The sequence below is a fragment of the Emys orbicularis genome, chromosome 24, assembly GCF_028017835.1.
Source record: "Emys orbicularis isolate rEmyOrb1 chromosome 24, rEmyOrb1.hap1, whole genome shotgun sequence".
Lineage (NCBI taxonomy): Eukaryota > Metazoa > Chordata > Testudines > Emydidae > Emys > Emys orbicularis.
The window spans coordinates 7,426,917-7,446,255 of NC_088706.1; the positions used below are offsets into that span (position 1 = coordinate 7,426,917).

The window sequence follows — 19,339 nt, forward strand, 5'->3', positions numbered from 1 at the left end:
ATCCACGAGGGTACATCTTTTTCATGGTTTACTTAAATTAATTTTTAATTCCAAGGTTTTAGTCTCTCCTCTAACTCTTCCACTTTCCCATTTGGTTAGTTGCTGAATTGTTGCTAAGATGGGAAGGTAGTGGTTGTTGGAGCCAGTGTACTCTTTACCTTTTGCGCAATGAAGCATGCTGCCATCTAGTACCAGTGGAGACTCTTACTTTGAGAGTATCTTCAATGAGCTTCATCAGGTTCTTCTGGGCAGCCTGGTATAACGCTGCCAGTCAACTCTGTCCTCTGCATTTTCTCACTGCCCAGTTGGAGTTGGGAGAGTCAGCAGCCCCAGCACCACCATAGCTGGAGCATGTTTAATTCTGGTGCCTCTCTGAGAAGGTAGAGATGGCAGAGTTCTGAAGGTGTTGTTGGGAGCTGTTCTTACCCCCCCACCCCATGTGGCCCTGCCTTGACTATGTGTGTTCACCTTCACTATACTGTAATTTGGTTCATCATGGGTGGGTGAATGCTTAAATTCTTGTCCATTTGACTTGGAAAAAGATCCTAATGATCTGAAGGCAAATGATTTGAGTCCTCCACAATGTCAGAGTAGTCTATGTGGGCAATAAGACTTTCATACCATAAAGGTGGGGGGGATCCTTTCATTGGCTAATCTAATGCTGGTGGCCAGCTAGAGCTCCTGCCTCTGGAATCAAGCCTGAAAATAAAATGGAAGGTTCTCAGCAGATTATGTGAAAAGCAGTTTTGTGAAAGTGAAATTGACTAATAGTAACTGCCAATTCATTTGGGACTGTTTGACTGAAAATGTTAGCTTGCCCACTTCTATTTTTAAACCCTTTCTATTTCTTCCTGTAATTGGATCAGTCTGAACTGGTTACAGTAAATGCATTGCAATCTTTCTCCTACTCCTTCCCCAGAAATCTGGTGGTATTGAAATTTCTCACAGCCTGCTGCTTGTTTCCAAATACATATATCAGAACAGCACCCACTTAAATCTACAACATAAAATATAGGTACGGTTTGTGGTTTTCAACCACTATTATTACATTGTGGACACTGACCAAATGATTATAAACTATCAAAACTAAAGAATCATATACAGTTTCATGTTATACCAAGATCAGACAGAAGATATTAATGTGATAGGTATCAAAAAATATTGCATTAAGACCTAAATAAAGTTTACCATCTTCAAACTGCAGTGTTAAAAAGAGAGATGATTTTCAGTATTTACATAACGGAATACATACAGTGAAACTTAATTTATTCTCCATTACTAAGAAGGGAGATGGGTGGGGAAGGAGAGATACCAATTTGGTTCTTATCCAACATTTTGCTTTTATTTAAGCGTTTTTTTTACTTTGTCTAATATTTGTTTTGGAAGAAAACTTCTTTTGCATTAGCAAGTCTCCTTCAGGGTTTGAGTTAATTGTTTATGGTGATCCAAAAGAGTATAACTAGGAGAAAAGGGATGGAATGAGCAAAGGAAAACTTAGGCTAAATAGCAGGAATCTTGCTGTCAGTGAGATGTATTAATTTGTGGAATCGTCTTCCAGGGAAATTGTGGAGAACCCATTTTACCTGAGACACTTAAAACTTTACTGAAGAAAGCACTTTTAAGGTGCTGTAGGGGAAAATTCCTGCACCGACTGGGGGTGAGAAGGGATAGATTTGACCCCTTTCATCTGTTGTTTAATCGTAGTATGCTGAAAAAAACAAGAATTTAGTTTACTATTTATTTTGTTCGTGCTTTAAATCCGAACACACTGTGATCTTGCATTTTTCAATCGCATTCCTTTTCTGTTTCTTAATCAACCCTGCAACATTTTCTAGTGGGCTGCTGATGAACAGAGAAATATTTGTATTTTTGTATTCATCTTAAATTCATATTTGTTGCTTTGTTTTAGCCATTTTCTTTTTGGATGGACTGGAGTTTGTTCAGTATGGGTATGTCTACACTATGAAATTAGTTCGATTTAATAGAAGTCGATTTTTTAGAAATCGATTTGATACTGTCGTTTGTGTGTGTCCCCACTAAGCGCATTAAGTCGGCGGTGTGCGTCCACAGTACCGAGGCTAGCGTCGACTTTCGGAGCATTGCACTGTGGGTAGCTACCCCACAGTTCCCGCAGTCTCCGCCCCCCATTGGAATTCTGTGTTGCGCTCCCAATGCCTGATGGGGCAAAAACATTGTTGCGCGTGGTTCTGGGTACATGTCGTCAGCCTCCCTCCTCCCCCCCATGAAAGCAACGGCAAAAAATCGTTTCTCGCCTTTTTTCCTGGGTTACCCATGCAGACGACATACCACGGCAAGCATGGAGCCCGCTCAGCTCACTGTCACCGTAAGTCTCCTGGGTGCTGCTGACAGATGCGGTACTGCAGTGCTACACAGCAGCAGCTCCTTGCCTTTGCAAGTTGGCAAAGACGGTTACCAGTCATACTGTACCATCTGCTGCTGTCATGGGTGCTCCTGGCCGGCCTCGGTGAGGTCGGTCGGGGGGCGCTTGGGCAGACATGGGTGCTCCTGGCCGGCCTCGGTCGGGGGCGCTTGGACAAAAATGGGAATGACTCTCCAGGTCATTCTCTTCTTTAAGTTTTGTCTAATGGAGATTCAATCCTGCCTGGAATATCAGGCAAACGGCCGCTCTGGGTCAGAGCCCCAGACATCCCGCAGAAATGATGAGCTGCATGCCATTCTAGGGGGTGCCCCTACAACAACCTCACCCATTGCTTCCCTCCTCCCCCACCCCTCCTGGGCTACCTTGGCAGTTATCCCCCCATTTGTGTGATGAAGTAATAAAGAATGCATTAATTTGAAACAACACTGACTTTTATTGCCTCTGCAAGCAGAGATCAAAGGGGGGAGGGGAGGGCGGTTGGCTTACAGGGAACTAGAGTGAACCACCATTCTACACTTGGGGTAGGTGCGACCACACGGTGCTGCCGACTGGGAGAGCAGCCTGAGGCAGAAGCCTCCAGCTGGCATGATATTCCAGGCAGGACTGAATCTCCATTACACAAAACGTAGAGAGAATGACCTGAAGTCATTCCCATTTTTGTCCAGGCGCCCCCAACCGACCTCACTGAGGCCGGCCAGGAGCACCCATGTCTGCCCAAGCGCCCCCGACCAACCTCACCAAGGCCAGCCAGGAGCACCCACGGGACGACGATGGCGGCTACCAGTCATACTGTACCGTCTGCTGTCCGCAAGGCAAGGGGATGCTGCTGTGTAGCCCTGCAGTACCGCGTCTGCCAGCAGCACCCAGGAGACATACAGTGACAGTGAAAAAAGGCGAGAAACGATTTTTTTCCCATTGCTTTCACGGAGGGGGACAGCCTGACGACATGTACCCAGAACCACCCGCGACAATGTTTTTGACCCATCAGGCATTGGGAGCTCAACCCAGAATTCAAATGGTTGGCGGAGACTGCGGGAACTGTGGGATAGCTACAGTCGTCAGTCGCCCTCCTTCCATGAGAGCAACTGCAGACAATCGTTTTGCGCCTTTTTCCCCCGCGCAGATGCCATGGCACGGCAAGCATGGAGCCCGCTCAGATCGCCATGGCAGTTATGAGCACTGTAAACAGCATGCGCATTATCCTGCAGTATATGCAGCACCAGAACCTGCAAAGGCAGGCAAAGAAGCGACGGCAGGGCGGTCACGAGAGCGATGAGGACGTGGACACAGACTTCTCTAAAAGCACGGGCCACAGCAATTTGTCCATCCTGGTGACAATGGGGCAGGCTCATGCCATGGAATGCCGATTCTGGGCCCGGGAAACAAGCACAGACTGGTGGGACCGCATAGTGTTGCAGGTCTGGGATGATTCACAGTGGCTGCGAAACTTTCATGGAACTTTGTGACTTGCTTTCCCCTGCCCTGACGCGCAAGAATACCAAGATGAGAGCTGCCCTGACAGTTCACAAGCGAGTGGCGATAGCCCTCTGGAAGCTTGCAACGCCAGACAGCTACCGGTCAGTCAGGAATCAATTTGGAGTGGGCAAATCTACTGTTGGGGCTGCTGTGATCCAAGTAGCCAAAGCGATCTTTGACCTGCTGCTATCAAGGGTAGTGACTCTGGGAAATGTGCTGGCCATAGTGGATGGCTTTGCTGCAATGGGATTCCCTAACTGTGGTGGGGCGATAGACGGAACGCATATCCCTATCTTGGGACCAGAGCACCAAGGCAGCGAGTACATAAACCGAAAGGGGTACTTTTCAATGGTGCTGCAAGCACTGGTGGATCACAAGGGACGTTTCACCAACATCAACGTGGGATGACCGGGAAAGGTACATGATGCTCACATCTTTAGGAACTCTGGTCTGTGTCAACGGCTGGAGCAAGGGACTTACTTTCCAGACCAGAAAATAACCACTGAGGATGTTGAAATGCCTATAGTTATCCTTGGGGACCCAGCCTACCCCTTAATGCCATGGCTCATGAAGCCATACACAGGCAGCCTGGACAGTAGTCAGGAGCTGTTCAACTATAGGCTGAGCAAGTGCAGAATGGTGGTAGAATGTGCCTTTGGACATTTAAAAGCACACTGGCGCAGTTTACTGACTCGGTTAGACCTCAGCGAAACCAATATTCCCATTGTTATTAGTGCTTGCTGTGTGCTCCACAATATCTGTGAGGGTAAGGGGGAGACGTTTATGGCGGGGTGGGAGGTTGAGGCAAATCACCTGGCTGCTGATTATGTGTAGCCAGACACCAGGGCGATTAGAAGAGCACAGCAGTGCGCATCAGAGAAGCTTTGAAAACCAGTTTCATGACTGGTCAGGGGCCTACGGTGTGAAAGTTCTGTTTATTTCTCCTTGATAAAAACCTGCCCCCTTGGTTCACTCCACTTCCTTGTAAATAAACTGCCCTCTCCTCCCCCCTTTGATCACCGCTTGCAGAGGCAATAAAGTCATTGTTCAAAATTCATGCATTCTTTATTACTTTGTCACACAAATGGGGGGATAACTGTCAAGGTAGCCCAGGAGGGGTGGGGGAGGAGGGAAGCACCGGGTGGGGTGGGGGAGGAGGGAAGGGCAAGGCCACACTGCACTTCAAAACTTATTGAATGCCAGCTTTCTATTGCTTGGGCAGTCCTCTGGGGTGGAGCGGTTGGGTGGCCGGAGGCGCCCCCCCACCGCGTTCTTGGGCGTCTGGGTGAGAAGGCTATGGAACTTGGGGAGGAGGGCGGTTGGTCACATGGGCTGCAGCGGTGGTTTGTGTTCCTCCTGCTGCCTGTCCTGCTCAACAATACACCGGAGAATATGAGTTTGATCCTCAAGTAGCCTGAGCATTGCTTCATGCCTCCTTTCATCACGCTGACGCCACATCTCTTCTCGCGCGTCCCTCCTGTCTTCTCGCGCGTCCCTCCTGTCCTCGCGTTCATTTTGTGCTTTCCTGCACTCTGACATTGTCTGCCTCCACGCATTCTGCTGGGCTCTTTCAGTGTAGGAGGACTGCATGAGCTCAGAGAACATGTCATCGCGAGTGCGTTTTTTTCCGCCTTCTAATCTTCGCCATCCTCTGGGATGGAGATGATGGGGGGAGCGTTGAAACATTTGCAGCGGAGGGAGGGGGGAAAAAAAGGGAGAGTAGTATTTAAAAAGACACATTTTAGAGAACAATGGGTAGACTCTTTCACGGTGAACCAAGCTGTTAACATTACATAGCACGTGTGCTTTCTTTACAAGGTCGCATTTTGACTCTTATATTGAGGGCCTGACGGTTTGGTGTGAGAGATCATGTACAATATTTACAAAGGTACACTCACCAGAGGTGCCTTCGCTGCCTTCAAGGTCCGTGAGTCCGCCTTGGGAGGGTACTGGCTCCAGGGTGATAAACAGTTCCTGGCTGTCGGGGAAAACAGTTTCTCCGCTTCCTTGCTGTGTGCTAACTTCAACGTCGTCCTCCTCGTTCCCTAAATCCACATCCCTGTTGCATGAGAGTCCATTGACTGAGTCAAAGCACAGGGGTGGGGTAGTTGTAGGGGCACCCCCTAGAATGGAATGCAGCTCATCATAGAAGCGGCATGTCTGGGGCTCTGCCCTGGAGTGGCCGTTTGCCTCTCTGGTTCTTTGGTAGGCTTGCCTCAGCTCCTTAAGTTTCACGTGGCACTGCTGCGGGTCCCTGTTATAGCCTCTGTCCTTCATGCCCTTGGAGATTTTTTCAAATATTCCGGCATTTCGTCTTTTGGAACGGAGTTCTGATAGCACGGATTCGTCTCCCCGTACAGCGATCAGATCCAGTACCTCCCGTTCGGTCCATGCTGGAGCTCTTTTGCGATTCTGGGACTCCATGGTCACCTGTGCTGATGAGCTCTGCATGGTCACCTGTGCTGATCAGCTCTCCACGCTGGGCAAACAGGAAATTAAATTCAAAAGTTCGCGGGGCTTTTCCTGTCTACCTGGCCAGTGCATTGGATTTGAGAGTGCTGTCCAGAGCGGTCACAATGGAGCACTCTGGGATAGCTCCCGGAGGCCAATACCGTCAAATTGCGTCCACACTACCCCAAATTCGACCCAGCAGGGTTGATTTCAGCGCTAATCCCCTCGTCGGGTAGGAGTACCGAAATCGATTTTAAGAGCCGTTTAAGTCGACAGAAATGGCTGCGTCGTGTGGACGGGTGCAGGGTAAAATCGATCGAACGCTGCTAAATTCGACCTAAACTCGTAGTGTAGACCAAGCCTATGTTTCCTCAGCCTAAGTTTTCTTGTGTGTCTTGCTGCCTTTCATAGGTCTTCCAGTTTGGTGCTCAAGGAGTTATGTGGTGCCTTGCCCAACTGGAGGGAAGGGGAAATTTTGACCGAGGACATATAAAACTGTCACAAGAACTTTAACCCTTTATTAAAATTTTTAAATGTCAGTAACTAATGAGGAGTAGGCGGCGGTAATTGACAGGGTGCAAATGGATGCTAGAATAGTGAGGAATCAAGCATAAGTTGATCTGATAGGTGACAGGTGGGGGGAGTAGAGGTGTCCATTGAATGGAACTCAAAGTGGTTGCAAATTGGTTAGGACATGTCTTAAGCTTTGCAGTAGGCTGTTCCTGGTCTACTTCTTTAATGGTGTGTCAGGATTAAGGGATTATTGTCCACGTGGAGTGGACAGAACCTCAGTTTCCAAGCCCTCTAATTGAAAAGATCCATACAAGATTAACAGCATGAAGGGCTGAGTTAACCCTTAGACTTGAACTTAAGTTTTAGCATTGCAGAGACACTGCTGAAACATCCCCCGCTAACTGCCTTCTTGGAGAGTTAAGAGATCTGTCCCTTTAAAAAGGGACTTGGACTCTGCAAACGTTTTGCCGTTCCCCTTATGCATCTGTTTGTCACTTCTTAGAAATTAATCTTGCCACATATCTATTTGAATGTGCTTAGCTGGCTCTTCCTTTCTTGGCATACTTATCAGCACCAGAGGTTGGGGTCTATATAGTGGGATCATTTGAGCCTACAACAGTTACCAGCCCTTATCTCAACAACTCAAGTAAATAACTGTGCTGAGTCCTCATGCCACATGTCGATGAGGCCTGGGAGAAGAGCAACACTGCATGCAACTGTGCACCTAAGGCAGTTTCAGACAGGAAGAATGGAAAACCTAGTTTCTTATTTAGAATGGCTTTGAAGTCTGGCCTTGTAGACGTACTGGGACTTTCATTTTAGAATTGAAGGGTGAGTAGCCTGTAATAAATCATGTTGTGGAGGTGCTCCTGGGCTTTCCTAGGTGTTTGTTTGGAGAGCCCTGGGGGAGAAACTGGATATTAACCTTTTGGGACCCACAGGGTTCTAAGCTCTAGTGGTCAGTGAACACAGCACTGAAGAAACAAATACTTGCTAGCAGCTCTCTGGTTTAAGGCTGCTTGCAGTTATTTCTCTGGTACAATACCTTTTTTTTATTTAAAAATGCTTGTTTTCTAGAGTTGAAAACCTGTGAGGTACCAGAGTAGCAGCTGTGTTAGTCTGTATCTGCAAAAATAACAGGAGTACTTGTGGCACCTTAGAGACTAACAAATTTATTTGAGCATAAGCTTTCGTGGGCTACAGCCCACTTCTTCAGATGCATAGAATGGAACATATAGTAAGGAGATATATATACAGAACATGAAAAGGTGGAAGTAGCCATATCAACTGTAAGAGGCTAATTAATTAAGGTTTCAGAGTAGCAGCCGTGTTAGTCTGTATCCGCAAAAAGAACAGGAGTACTCTCTAAGGTGCCACAAGTACTCCTGTTTAATTAATTAAGATGTACCAGTGGCTCTTTAACATAGCACTGAGAAACTGGATTTTCCAAAACTTACCTTAGGGGTTCCTTAGATGAAGATAAGGTCTTTAAAATCCATGTAATTTGTATGCAGTATGTCACACTCTGTTTACCTGAGAGCCCCAAAACCTTTGTGCTATAGCACAATCACCTGCACGTTCGCCCTCTTCTGGCCTGGGAAGCTAGAGACTAAAAACGTGACTCCCAAGCTCTCTCATAGGTACTACTTCTGATGAAAGGCCAGCTGTGGTCACAGATGTTTGTTTTAAGGTTAACAGTGGCTTAGCTCTTAAGGGGAGTGACTGACACACACCCACCCACCCACCCACCATGGCAAACGTCCAGAATCTGTGTGGTCTGAGAATTGCCGGCGCTTCATTAGATCTGCTGAAAATAAGTTGACTTGGGCTAGAAGCCCAGGGCTTCTGTTCTTGTATAACAGCTGCACTATACTGGGAAATGAAATTGCAGCACGTGATCTGTAGTAAGGAAGACTGCTGTGAAGTTGCTGAATGTTATGGACTGAATGCGACAAGCATGGAATGCATGCATGCAAGCATGGGATCTTCTGAAACGCCTCACATAGCTTCAGAAGGGTACCCTTTGCTATGCTCAGTAGCATTCCTTGAAGCATTGCTTTCCGGGATGATCCTAGGAAATGGAGTATCAATATACAGGGTGTTGGACAAGGTGTGTACAATGGTGAAATGGATTGCCCAAATAAATCCGTTAGTCTTCAAGGTGCCACCGGACTCCTCGTTGTTTTTGAAGAATGCTTTGGTAGCTATAGGGCAATCCCTGTGGCATACTCACTAATGAAATCTGACATAATGGAAATGCAGCTTCCAGCCATACCAAGCCTTCTCTTGTGACCAAACAGTTCATTGTTACATAGGAAGAGATCAGGAAGTTTCCTATGGTCAGAAACATCAGAGGGTGTCTACTTGGCCTCCAAGAGTGTCGGGTGTGACGCTATAGCTGAGTCACTGGCAAATGTCATCTTCTGGCTATGTTCAGCAGCATTCATTTTGAAGGGCTCTGAAAGGGATTTAAGTAGTAAGAACTTATCAGGGTGATGACTGTAGTACCTAAACAAAGGGGTAGGGTAAAACAAAAGGACTAGGGAGAAGAGGACCCAAGCTTGACTGTCTAGGGCAGAGGTGGGCAAACTACGGCCCGCGGCCCACATCCTGCCCGCGGGACCATCCTGCCCAGCCCCTGAGCTCCTGGCCCAGGAGGCTCGCCCCCGGCCCCTCCCCTGCTGTCCCCCTTCCCCTGCAGCCTCAGCTCGCTCACTCCGGTGCAATGCTCTGGGCAGTGGGGCTGTGAGCTCCTGGGGCAGCGCAGCTGCATAGCCCGGCCTGACCCAGTCTCTGTGCTGCGTGGTGGCGGCAGCGGCGTGGCCTGGGTCCCCGCCAGCCACTGGTACTCCAGGCAGCGCGGTAAGGGGGCAGAGAGCAGGGGGGGTTGGATAGAGGGCAGGGGAGTTTGGAGTGGTGGTCAGGAGGCGAGGGTGTGGATAGGGGTCAGGGGGGAACGGGGTTGAATGGGGGCAGGAGTCCTGGGGGGGCAGTCAGGAAGGAGGGGGGGTTGGATGGGGCGGCAGGGGGCAGTCGGGACAGGGAGAAGGGGTGGTTGGATGGGGCAGGGATCCCGAGGGGGCCGTCAGGGAACAGGGGACTTGGATGGGGCAGGAGTCCTGGGGGGGGGGGGGGGCAGATAGGAGGTGGGGGCCAGCCCACGACCCTCTCCCCTAACCAGCCCTCCATACAATTTACAAAACCCAATGTGGCCCTTAGGCCAAAAAGTTTGCCCGCCCCTGGTCTAGGGAGCCAAAATCTCCCTTCCCTCTCCTTAAAATAGGAACAAACTGTTGGTCTGAAGCAAGCTTCTGTGCTCCCTGTGTTTGTAAGAAAGAAGGCAATAGTGGTTCACCCTGGTCCTTGAGGCTTTTCCCTGTTGTAATAAATAGGACATGTCTAATTTCAGTGGTGTCATGGGGACACATGGGCAGCAAATCCCCAGAGAGGAGAAAAGCACTTGAAATTATAGTTTTAAAGGTGATACATAGCCTTAAATAGGCAAATAGAGGAAGGTTTCTCTTCCTAGAGACCATTACCCATGCAATTTGCCAACTAAAACAGTTTTCACTTATTACCACTGCCTGGGATGCAAATTGGGCCGGATGAGCATTCCATTTTATTTTTCTAGTGAAATCTGTTATCATTGTACACCGCCCTAGTAGCGCTGTGTGCTACTTTAAGGATCATCATCTGAGTTAGGAGAACTTCCTCGCTACCTCACTCAGGGCTGTGAAACATTTCACGCCCTGTGTGATGTAGTTAGGCTGACCTAACCCCCACTGTAGATGCAGCTATGTTGACAGAAGACGGAGACGTGCATTAACTGCATTGACAGAAAAACCCTTTCTGTTACTGTAGTGATGTCTATACTACAGCGGCATATCTGCAGCACTGCATCTGTTCCCAGCAGTGATTGTATTGTAGACATACCCTTACACTTATCTGTGTGTGTAATGTGATACTCCTGCGGCAAGCTGAGTCCTTCCATTAGCAGTAGAACTAGACACTGCACTGACATATGCTTAGAGACTGATAAAGCATCACAGTGGCTGAGAATTCCCCTCTCACTAATGGTTGCACTTAGTTTTTTGGCTGCTACTAACATATCACCCAGTGATACGTGAAAGGGATGCAGTCAGCATAAAATTCATATTTAAAACCCTTATTTCTGTTACTAGCCTCACCTTGGATTACTAACTCCGTTTTAAACACCTGGTTTGTTTTACACCACTTACGTTGTTTATTTTCTCCAGTTGCCTTATGGCTGGATGACAGAAAGAAACTAATCAGTTTCACTTTTATGTACATCTTCATTTTCTGGTTCTCCTGACCTAGTACAAGGAATCAATTGCAGGAGACCGTTTTTTTTTTTTTTTTTTCCATAGCACCGAAGACAAACAATATTCATATTATCTTTTTTAAAACCTTTAACAATATAAACCTGGGAACTAAAACTACTAAATGTCTGTCCATTTGCTAACATAGTATTATCGATTCTCCTAGTTCCTTGATATTACAAGGATGGGTGACTGAGGAGATGTCACTCCTGCTTTTTCTGAAGAAGATTAAGGAATTGTCTACCTGCGTGGAAAGAGTTCCAGCAGTGCTCTGCCCCATACTATCTGTCTGTCCCGCACAGCAAATGCATGAGAACTCTCTCTTCACTGATGCGGCAGGTGGAACAGAATCAGTTGGCCACAAATAGGAAAACAGTCTGACTTGTATACAAATCCCAGACTTCATCAGATAAAGATGGCTCATTTACAGTACTTGGAAAGCTGAAAGGACTAGGGCATCTGCCCATTCATCAGCTTCCAGCCAACTCATTCAGTTTTTATTTCAAAAGGGATTTTGCATATCTAGCACTCCTTCCCTCACAGTGGCTAATCTTCCTAGAACCCGCACCCCTTTGGAGTCCAGGAGTTGTCCTTTCCCTAAATAATAAAGCAAAATATGTTTCTAATGGTGGTAACTATAGTTCCATTATTCTCCAAAGAGGCTGACTAGATAGATTGTGTGTTTGTACCAAAGAGTGGAATGGATAAAATTTGCACCTTCTTTCTTGGACCTTGGATGCCTTACAAAGACCAGCATCCCTGTAAACAATAGGTTTTGGCAGGTGTCAGTCAATATCCTTATCTATAGATTGTCACTCTAGGAGAAATTCAGTTCTGAGTTTTTTGGTGTGAGGTATGGGTAACTGCAATCATTGCAGGCATTTTAGAAAATGAGATATTTGTACCTAGGTTTTGAAAACTCTGTGATCCCAAGATGAAAAACTCTGTTATGAATATGGCATTCGTTCAAGAGTTTATTCAGCATTCCTAGGACTGACCATTTGAAACCTCTTAACCTAGCACACTTGCCAAAACCCTTCATGAATCTTCTGCTTTCTTGGTTTTAGGAGGAACCGAAGAAAGTTTGCTTCACATATGACCTTTTCCTGAATCTGGAGGGAAACCCACCCGTGAACCATCTTCGCTGCGAGAAACTGACATTCAACAACCCCACCAAGGAATTCAGACACAAACTTATTAAGGCTGGAGGGGTGAGTGCCGGAAGAACCAGGGATGCGAAGAGACTTTTAGTGAAAAGGTGTAGCCTACTAATTCTATTCTGGGGGTTCTCTCTGTACTTGAGACCCAGCTGTTTTCTGATTAACTTAGCTAGTTAGATACCCTTATTATAAACAATCTCAACTGGACACTTGCTGCATTTGTCTTGGGGCCAGCCCAGATTCAGGTTCTGGTGACCTAACTGAAATGCTAGCAGCTGCAAGATGTTCTTGTGTGGATCACTGATGCACTTGTATTTTCAGTATAAATTTGTCTGTACACTGTGCCAAGGCCATAAACTTGTGGCTGCAGGTATCAGTCCGTGGATGGTGACTTTTTTTGTCCATCTGGCTGTTTTTAGATTGTGTGAGTTCCTTTTGTGAACTGGTTGGTGTCAATAACTTCCTCCAAATGTACCAATATACAGAAGGAGGCTCAAGAAAAAAGACCTCCTACAGTGTCCCTATTCCTCTTTCCCACAAGCAGGCTTAATAGTTGGCACTTCTGGCCAGTAAGTGTTCCCTATTCCTGGCATCAGCTGCCTATCACATAGGAAGCAGAACCAGGGAGAAGTTCTGGGTGCCAGATTGTTTAAAGCAGGCTAAGAGGAGAACACGCCTCTGCATGTGAGAAAACATTCTCTCTCTGCACATGTTGGTGGGGGCCACCAGTTGCGGAGGAGAGAGGAACCATTTCATCATGTCTGCTTTTTTAAAGCTGGTATGTCTGCGGAGAGATTAGAAACATAAAGTTGGAGAAATAGAGACTGAATTAGAATGAAAGGAAAAGAGAAGAAGGAAATGGAGAGAGACACTAAATGCCAGGAGAAGCAGAAAATGGAGGAAACTGAGTTAAAGGAAAATAGGAAATATGGGGGATCAAGATTGTGTGATGGAGAATGGAGACAAATAGTGGTAAAAAGAAGTGAAAGCAGGTGAGAAAGGAAAAAGTGGAAGTAAATAGTAAAAGTAAAGTTATGGAGAAAAGGCTAGATAGATCCTTGAAAAGCTGCAATAATGAAGACCTGGGAAGCCACAGTGGGTACGTTACTGGTTCTGTGGAATTGGTACCGAAGAATCATTCACTGGATATTGCCAAATAGTTGTATAAGGTCTAAGCAAGTTACCTTGGCCCACATTCCCTGTGAGATCTGGCAAATTTGCAGTCAGGGTTCTAATATTTGACACTAAGTCTTTCCCTTAGTCTTTTTCAGCTAAGGTTGTAATGTGACAGGGTTTTAGGCTACACCTGATACATGACTCCAGTCCAGTCAAGCACCTTACTATTCCAGGTATTCCTAAATTAATTGCAAAAAGGTTGTCTACCTAAAACCATCTTTCTGGCCTGGGATGGTAGAAATAGTCTTGTTCCATGAGGAAGTTTGTAAGCAGAAGGTCCCAGAAGTGGAACTATTAATTTACTTGACTAAATTCTAAGTCAGTCTATCCAGAACTTCCCCACAAGTCCCACATCCTCCTGCAATGAGGATGAAGAGGAAGAGGCTTATTTCAGCCATAGGATGGTGCTGAGCGCTATTTGCTTTTTGCCATTTGTACTTTTTAGGATTTTAGTCATGAGTTTTTCTTGCACATCTCTAGGATCATCAGATATTGGAGTAACATCATATTTGGGCCATTAGTTAGAAACTGGGTAGATCAGCTGTGAGTCACGTCTGATATGACACATCAAAAATCTTATTGGTCCCATAGCTCATTGGCAAAAAATGTGGAAGAGATTTCTTTCAGCCCCAAATTCTCAGGGGAATTACTTTAGCTACATAGAGAGGAACCTAGAGACATTCTGGCCTCTCATGGCTGTCCACATGTTGTGCTTCTGATCTTGCCAATAAATTGTTTTTCATGGATGTTTTTTAGCTGAAAGAATCAAACTATCTCATATTCTGTGAAATCTTTCTCTCCCTGCCCCCCAAACTGTTTAGGGCATAAGAGAGGCTGGTGAATTTTACTCTCGGTGTCTCCAGCCTCTCTTGGTCATAGCCACAGTTATGCATCCTACTTTTACATAGGGTGTGGAAGTTCCCCTTGGTGGAGCTGAAACTTGGCATTGCATCTTGGCTCCCTAACTCATCTGTTTGAATGTTCTCTATTTAAACATTGTCATTGGAGCTGGGAATCTTAACTGGAATTATTCAGGAGATATCTTACATCTTTAAAGGGAAAAAAGACCTAAATAATAGTAGCCAGAAATGATCAAAAGTCACTTGCTGAAGAGTAATTATGTTAAAATAGTCAGCATTTCTCCTTACTTGTATATCATTTCTCTTCTTTATTACTAGGTGATGGTAATGCCAGAAGGAGCAGAAACGGTGTCCAGGCCAAGTCCTGACTACCCTATGTTACCCACAATACCGCTCTCTGCCTTCTCTGATCCCAAGAAGACCAAACCATCCCATGGGTCAAAGGTCAGTGAGTTGTGCTGCATTTACTTTGGAGCATTGGAGTACAGGGCTCTGTTGCTGGAAATGCACCCAAAAATGAAGTTTCCTCTGTAGTAACTAATTCTGGTTACTTACTCTGAGCATCTGGGATTTCTTCTTCCTTAGACTCTAGTTAGTGTCCCAGGCAATTTGTGTTGTTTGCTCTGTAGGATTCCCTTCCAAGCAACAGCATTGCAATTTCCTCAGCTTTTAATGGAGGAGTGCAGCACTCTGTAACCATTGTTGTCATCCTCTGTACCTGACATGTTGAGAACCCTTTAAATGCCTCCTAGGAGCCTCGGTTTCCTTTCTAGTAGCTCACCTACACAGGCTATTATTTAATCCCTACCTAGTATAGTGACAAGTGCTTTGGAAATTCATAGATGAACATGTCCCTAGTGGAGTCCCATTGAGTCCACTGCTCCTGTTTCTCTCTCTCTCTCAAGTCCAGAAGGCCTTTAGAATTCTTGTGACTTCCTGGCCTCTCTGAAGAGATTTTGAAAAATTAAAGCTGAGAGGATTTGTGAATATTTGTGAGCTAAGCCTACATGCTCAACTGCTAGAGCTGATGTCTTTAACTGAGGCTAGTAAAGCTTTCTTTTAAAGTCATTTCCAGTTGTTATAACTTGTTTCCATATCACTGGATATAGAGTAATTGAATTCAACTTTTGCCCCCTGTCTCATGCAATAGCTGTGGTCAGAGTCCCTGAGGAATTCAACCTCCCAGCAGGAAGGAGAGGTTGACTAGAGAATCAAAACTGACTCTAGTGGTGTGAATGCTTGGGATGGCCATGTAAAGAGCACAAGATGTGCTGTACCTGATCAAGTCAGTGGTGTGAAGATTTTGATATGCTGCCTGCAGCAATAACTAATACCCAGAGGCTCTAGTAGAAGGTGAAATTCACCTTCAGCCGGAACCAGCCTAATGCAGCTGACCTCGTGTAGGTTTTTACATAGCAAGGGCAATTCTCTCATGATCCCCACAGGCAATATTCTGTCGGTCTGCATAGCTACAAAAATTAATGGCCAAACAGAATGCCCAAATGACCTGAAGAAGAGCTCTGTCTAAGCTCGAAAGCGTGTCTCTTTCATCAACAGAAGTTGGTCCAATAAAAGCTATTACCTCATCCAGCTTGTCTCTCTAGTGACCAAAGAGTTTATTCCATGCTGTAATCCAGTCCTACTATGTTTTTTTCATTCTTCTAAAGTTATTATATTTTGGCTGTGTCCAGCTTCTTATGGGCTGCAACAGGGAAAAATGACTTTGAATCATGTATTGCTTGTCTAATAGTGGCTGATTTGATTTTTGGACAGGTATTAGATAGAAAATGCTGAATCGGGAAGAATGACTATGGCCATGGCCACACTAACAAGCTTACAGTGGCGCAGATGTCCCAATACAGCTGTGCCGCTGTAAGATTGCTCATATAACCGCTCTATGCCGACAGGAGAGAGCTCTCCTATGGACATAGTAAAACCACCTAAACGAGCAGCGGTAGCTCTGTCGGCAGGAGAGTGTCTTCCCCCGACGTAGTGCTGTGCGCACGCTGGCGAAATTTGTGTCGCTCAGACGGGTGGTTTTTTTTCACACCCCTGAGTGACATAAGTTTTGCCAACATAAGGGGTAATGTAGACATGGCCTAAATTAGAGATGCTTTCTCTGTCTCATTCCATGCAGTCATTCCATACATTCCTCTCTCTCCTGCTTCCATGATGGCAGAGCAGCGTGTGCGCGCTAACTGTCATCCAAAAGTGGCAAAGGAAAATGACTCCTCATTATGCATTTCTATCCCCTGAGATAGGCAGGTCCCTACTAAGTGGTTTTTTTTTTTTTTTGGTACTGCTTGTTAAGCTAAAGATCTGCTGTGGCAGGAAGCCTTGGCTGTGATACAAGTGTCAGAGGCCTCAGTCATTTTCCTAAGATCCAACATAGTATTAGTTTAATGCTTGATAGGTAAGGCATTTTTGGAGGGGGATGGTGTGATCACAGCTTACTCTGGCAGGGTAAAAGATCTAATAAGTCTCTTCCATTGAATTGTTTTGTTTCTAAAATGTCTCTTTTTTAAAAGGACAGCTTAGTATAAAAGTTCACCTTTTGTTTAACACTTACATGAAGTAATATAGTCTTCACCATAGTCTGTGCAAATTTGGATTATAGTGCTGTACCGAGTTTCAGGTTTTTACGTAGCTTCTGTGTTTCTGTCCCTAAATTTTAGGATGCAAACAAGGACAGTAGTAAAGCATCCAAACCACACAAAGTAACCAAGGAGCATAGAGAGAGGCCAAGGAAAGACTCTGAGAGCAAAAACTCCTCCAAAGACCTCGAACGAGAACAAAGCAAGCCTTTGAAAGATTCCTCCAGAAAACCAGCTGAGAACAAACTGCCTAAGGATGAGAAAGCACCTCCTAAAGCTGCTTTCAAGGAACCAAAACTGGCCCTGAAGGAGACCAAACTGGAGAACACTTCTCCAAAAGGTGGACCACAGCTGGAGCCAAAATCTTCTAGCAAGAGGCCCTCCAATGTGGAGTCACCAAAGCCTAGCGCCAAAAAGCAAAAAAAGAGCAGCTCCAAAGGGGTGAAGAACATCCCAGGAACTTCTCCCCGAACCGCGTCTTCCTCATATCCAGAGAAGAAACAAACCAAGGAGAAGATGAATGCCAAAGTGGAGAAAGTAAAATCTGAAAGTGAAGCCAAGGAGATCAAAAAACCCGTGGAGATGGAGGAGTCAAATTCAGAGGATGAAACTTCTTTTAAATCAGAGGTGAGAGAGGGTTTTTCTCCTACCTGGCCTGGTGGGCATGTTGCTTGGGTTTCTTCATGAAAAAATGCAAACTAGATATAGTCTTTGATCTAGTCTTATTTCAAAGAGGACTAGATGAAAGTGCGATAATGAACTATTAATGCGTGATAGTGGGGCCTCAGATGGAAGGGGTGAGCTGGGCTGGGGGCTAGCCTCCCCGAGCCCATGGTTCACCCACCACCCATGTGTCTAAGTTATGGTCTGTCCTTCAGATTTAGTTTCTTTGCAGTGACATTTATGGTACATGGTGCAGACCTGAATATTCCTTCGACTTCTTTGGTGATAACATCATGATTTTGTGCCCTGGTCCCAGTTAAAGAACTGAGTAAATAATTTTTCTTTTGGAAAAGCATCATAAATGTAAAAATAGAATGTAGTGACTTGTCTGAGGCTGATGGCAAGAACAGAGAATATAGTACCGTTAGGCAGACCTCAGAAACACTACCTGATGCTTGCTAGCCTAGCCAGAGGACCAAACTTACTAAGCGAAGGGTTCTTCTACAGATAGGCACCTGCAGTGGCTCCAGGATCATCACAAGGCCTTGTAATAATGGGGGGGGAGGGCATGGAGGAACATGGGGGGGAGGAGCGCGGCAGGGCCTTGTCCAGCCCCCATGGTGGGCGTGGAGGGGGACCTCCCAGCCCCGCTCTCCCCCAGCTCCACTCTGGCCCTGCCTCTGGCCCCCATTCTCAGCTGCCGGCCCACAGCCCCCACTCCGGGCTGCGGCTCCACTCCCTGGCCGTGGCCCCCTGCCCGGCCGCAACTCCACTACCAGCCAGGGCGGGTGCAAACACACTCCATTACTGGTAAGGGGGGGAGCACAAGAAGAAAAGTTTGGGTACTGCTGCTCTACTCCCTCTTTTCCTACTGCCTCTCTCTATGAGCTAGGGTGTGATTCCCTGCTCATGTAGACATACTGGTGCTAGGTCTCATCTGAGCTAGTGTGCTAAAAATAGCTGGGGAAGCATGGGAGGCAGCGGCACAGGGCTAGCAGTACCGAATACAAACCAGTCTGAATCCCAAAGGTACATACTCGGCACAGCTTAGCTCATGCTGCTGCTGCCTGTGCCAACTCATCTACATTACTACTTTTAGCACGCTAGCTCAGATGAGAGGTAGAATGAGTATATCTGTGTGAACTGGGAATCACACCCCTAGCTCATAGTGTAGATGTAGCCTTAGTAAACTGAGAGTTCCATTCATTCAATCTCTCTCCCCTATCTTTGATGGCTGCTGGAAGAGGCGAAAAGCCACTTTCTCCCTCAAGGATGGTTGTTTACCTGTTCTGCATTGAATCACAGGAGCACTCCTCTTTTGCCCTTGGAGTGCTCAAGTGGAGTGCTCCGTTGGTGTATTCTGTGATTTGCTTTTCTGCCTGTGTATTTCAGGCAGAGAGCCGTAGAGGACTGGACTATGGACAGGATGTCACGTACCCTCTTGCCAATTTGGCTGGCTGTGGCAGAGGGCATTTTTTCCAAGCCGTGCCCTTTGTATATCTTTTCCTCAATATTTTGATTCAGCATTAAACTCAGGAAGGGCCTTGGATGCCTTGGTGAGAAGTGCATGGTATTTGGAAAATTGAAACAAGTGTACAAAGAGAGCAGCATTCTGATTGTCCACTCAGTTTCCTGGTAGAATGTCCATGCACCCTGCTGCTCAGGATGAAGCTAGTCTCAAAAGAACTCCCCCCTTCCTGTTTAG

At 46.2% G+C, this 19,339-nt stretch overlaps 1 protein-coding gene across 1 annotated transcript in view; it reads left to right on the plus strand.

The window, feature by feature from the left end:
* Positions 1 to 19,339, plus strand: part of MLLT1 (MLLT1 super elongation complex subunit) — a 59,315-nt gene that overhangs the window by 20,107 nt on the left and 19,869 nt on the right. The window contains exons 4-6 of the mRNA XM_065422196.1: positions 12,249 to 12,392; positions 14,696 to 14,821; positions 17,053 to 17,598. Coding sequence (XP_065278268.1) covers positions 12,249 to 12,392; positions 14,696 to 14,821; positions 17,053 to 17,598 — 816 coding nt within the window. The remainder of the gene's footprint in view (positions 1 to 12,248; positions 12,393 to 14,695; positions 14,822 to 17,052; positions 17,599 to 19,339) is intronic.